The 3,412-nt window shown below is 46.5% G+C and overlaps 1 protein-coding gene across 1 annotated transcript in view; it reads left to right on the top strand.

The window, feature by feature from the left end:
• Positions 1-3,412, top strand: part of pmpca (peptidase, mitochondrial processing subunit alpha) — a 17,341-nt gene that overhangs the window by 784 nt on the left and 13,145 nt on the right. Inside the window, exons 2-4 of the mRNA XM_048613418.1 lie at positions 9-254; positions 1,586-1,665; positions 2,865-2,947. Of these exons, the coding sequence (XP_048469375.1) occupies positions 9-254; positions 1,586-1,665; positions 2,865-2,947 (409 nt within the window). The remainder of the gene's footprint in view (positions 1-8; positions 255-1,585; positions 1,666-2,864; positions 2,948-3,412) is intronic.

Raw genomic sequence — 3,412 nt, 5'->3', positions numbered from 1 at the left:
CCCCCCTCTCTCATCTCTTTCCCCTTTCCCTCTCCCCCTTCTCCACCCCTCCAGGTGTGGTATCCGAGGCTCCAGGTCCTTCAGCAGTTCTGGTTATCCTGCAGTGCCACTGTCTACCCCACTTCCCAGTCTCCCAAAGCCCATCTTCGCCACAGTCAGTGGACAACACAAATACGAGACCCGGATCACGGTGTTGGAGAACGGGCTGCGAGTGGCCTCGCAGGACAAGTTTGGACAATTCTGCACTGTTGGAGGTTAGTGCTGGGGAGAGGTGTCAGAATTCAACAGGCCTCCTTACCCCTATCAGACTGTCTGATCCTGGGACTTGTGTTAACCTCCATATGCCCTGACATCACAATAAACCTGCCCTCTGAGCTTTAGCTGTTTATGGGATCTTGTTATGTGCAGTTTGCAGTTGTTGAGAAGTAATTTGTTCAGCTGTGTAGCACTTTGGATTGAATGCCCTGAAAGGACCAAACAGCAGGGATAAATCGAAAATATCTTCACCAATGGAGTACTGCAGTCACGGAGACACCATCTTCCAGTTGAGACGTTAAATCAGGACCGTATCAGTCAGATGTGGAAGATTCCTGACACTATTTTGAAGAATGGGACAGCTCTTGTAGTCTGTTTGTATTTTTAATACTTTATTAGAATCAGTTGTAAGGGAAGCTTGCATTTCTGTGCATGTTGTAGATAGTACACACTGCAACTGTGTTTTGGTGGTGGAGCGAGTGGATGTTTGTGAATGTGGTGTAAATCAAGTGGGCTGCTTTGTCCTGGATGGTGTTGAACTTCTTCAGTCTTGTTGGAGCTGCACCCATCCAGGCAAGTGGGGAGTATTCCAACACACTCCTGACTTTGCCTTATAGATGGTGAACAGGCTTTGGGGAGTGAAGGAGTGGGTTCTGTAGCTTTCTGTACAAGGTGCTGTCCCAGTCAGAAACTGATAAAGGTGCAAACTGTCAATTGGAGCAGAATCTGTTCCCCTCATCGATATCACTACAGAAACTGCGGTGTCAGTGCAAATGCCATGAGCCACCCTCGTGCCATCTTCAGGTGGATTGTTGCTACATGTTGCTGTGGAGCTGCACACTGTCCCCCTACATGGGTGTTCACTGGCTACACGTACACAGACATGAGGAAAACGATCATACCCAGTTATGGAGATAGTAGGAACTGCTGATGCTGGAGTCTGAGATAACAAGGTGTGGAGCTGGATGAACACAGCAGGCCAGGCAGCATCAGAGGAGCAGGAAAGTTGACGTTTCAGGTCTGGACCCTTCTTCAGAAGTTATCCAGTTATGGTTGCTCTGTAAGCTGCCTCTCCACCTCAAGCTCTGTCTTCATTTTCTGTTTGTGCCATTCTTTCTATCCCTGACCTACCAATTCAAGGCATTTGTCTACCTCACCCCTGCTCCCTGGAAACCCCTCCCAAAATTCTCTCGCTGTTCTAGTTTGCTGTCCACATCACACTTTCACCTGACTCTGCTGGTAACACTTGACAGTTTTGCAGATTTATCATGGCCAGATCAGGTGAGATGCTGGTTCAGAGATCTGCTCCTAACGCAATCATGTTCTTCAGTTTTAGCAAATGCAGGATCGAGACACGAGGCGAGATATCCAAGTGGAATCTCCCACTTTATAGAAAAACTGGCCTTTTCGGTAAGTAATGACATATTCCTTCCATTTTGTTTTATCCAGAATCTTAAAAGAGTGGGTCAGCCGCACACGTTTATAAAACAATATGTGCAGATATGGTCTGAAAGTTGACTCATTGTCCAAGTGAAGACAATTAATAATATACTAAGAAATGAAATGATTTTCTTTTTAATTTGAGTTATAATCTGGAACGTGCTGCATGAAAGGACAATGGAAGCTGATTTCAATGGAGATTTTCTAAAGGGAATTGGAAAAATACTTGAAAAGAGAACTTTTCAGAGCTATGGGTAAAGAGGGGGTGGGGGCTGTTGGGCTAACTGTTTGGATCTTTCAAGGGGCATCACAGATACGAAGGGCTGAATGGCCACTTCCTGTGAAGCCATCAGTGGCTGATCTCGACATGATGCCAAACAGTGACCTTGGCTCAGCTGTCACATCACACCATCCAGTGATATGGCACACATGGGGGTGGGGGGATGAGGAGGGAGAGATAACCTCTGGACACGGGGTGAAGGAGGCTGATTGGCTACAATTCAACAAAATCATGACTGACCTCCCTGCTCAGCTGCAGCATCCTGCACGAGCCCATATCCCTTCATCCCTTGGTGCTGTTTCATATAGCTTCCACAAGTGAGCATCCACAGCTCCCTGGGGTCAGGAATTCCAAAGATTTACAACCAAGTGAAGAAATTTCTCCTTTTCTGAATGTGAAGTGGCTGACCCCTTCTCCTGAGAATGTGACCCCCAGCCAAAACAGAGTGGCTTCTCAGTCTCTGTCTTGTCAAGACCCTGAAGATTTTCAGATCTTTCAATGAGAACATTTTCCATTCTTTCAAACAATCTTTGATGGATAGTGATGAGGGCGTGAGAACACTGATTTGTGTTTTGTTTCCCTCCTCCGTAGCCAGTTTCATGAACACTCTTGTCACAGTGACAGGGTTTCAATCTGAGACTTTTCTGGATGGTTTAGTTCAAACTGAGTCTCATCAGAGAACATTGTTGTTAATCCATCATCTCCTATTCTTCTGTACCTTGTTGTCTGACCAGGGCTCACCTGCAGTCAGTTCAGCTGGAAGATTGAGGCTGAGGGAATAATGTTTAAGATTCTTGATGACAGTGGGGTCTTGGGAAGTGGTGTGGGATGTTGTTTGTTTAATTCACGAGCTTTGGAACTGTAATTGGTGTTGTGTTTTTGTCATCAGTCCACTGCACAGTTTGGCTCAAAGGATGAGATCCTGCACACACTGGAGAAACACGGAGGCATCTGTGATTGCCAGTCTTCCAGGTCAGTGTAATGCAGATTGACAGCTGTACTTTGGAACCTTGTCAATTGCTCCTTCAGTGAGTAGCTCTGAGAGCACGTGCTCAGGTGGCGATCATTGAGGGGTTTCTAGGGCCACATCAATTGGAACCGTTCTTCTCGTTTCTTTTCAGTGTGCATGGCCTGTTGGTCTCGGCTGTGTGATTCCTTTAGATCATCTTGTGTGGTCATATGGTATTTTAATTGGGACAGCTTGTGAGTAGCCTGCATGGTATCTTTCAGGTTGATGCTGTATGTGAGTGTGGTTTGCAGAGAATGTTGGTCCCAATGGCAGTCAGAGCTGACCTCAAGTGGCAGAGGGACTGTAGCAGGTGCTGTTGCTGCATGTAGACAGGAGATCGGAAATCACCATATTTCTTTTAAAGATAACAAGGTGTAGAGCTGGATGAACGCAGCAGGCCAAGCAGCATCAGAGGAGCAGGAAGGCTG

The sequence above is a fragment of the Rhincodon typus genome, chromosome 28, assembly GCF_021869965.1.
Source record: "Rhincodon typus isolate 14 chromosome 28, sRhiTyp1.1, whole genome shotgun sequence".
Classification (NCBI taxonomy): domain Eukaryota; kingdom Metazoa; phylum Chordata; class Chondrichthyes; order Orectolobiformes; family Rhincodontidae; genus Rhincodon; species Rhincodon typus.
Note: the sequence above shows the minus strand (reverse complement) of the source record. Positions and strands in the feature narration are given on the sequence as shown.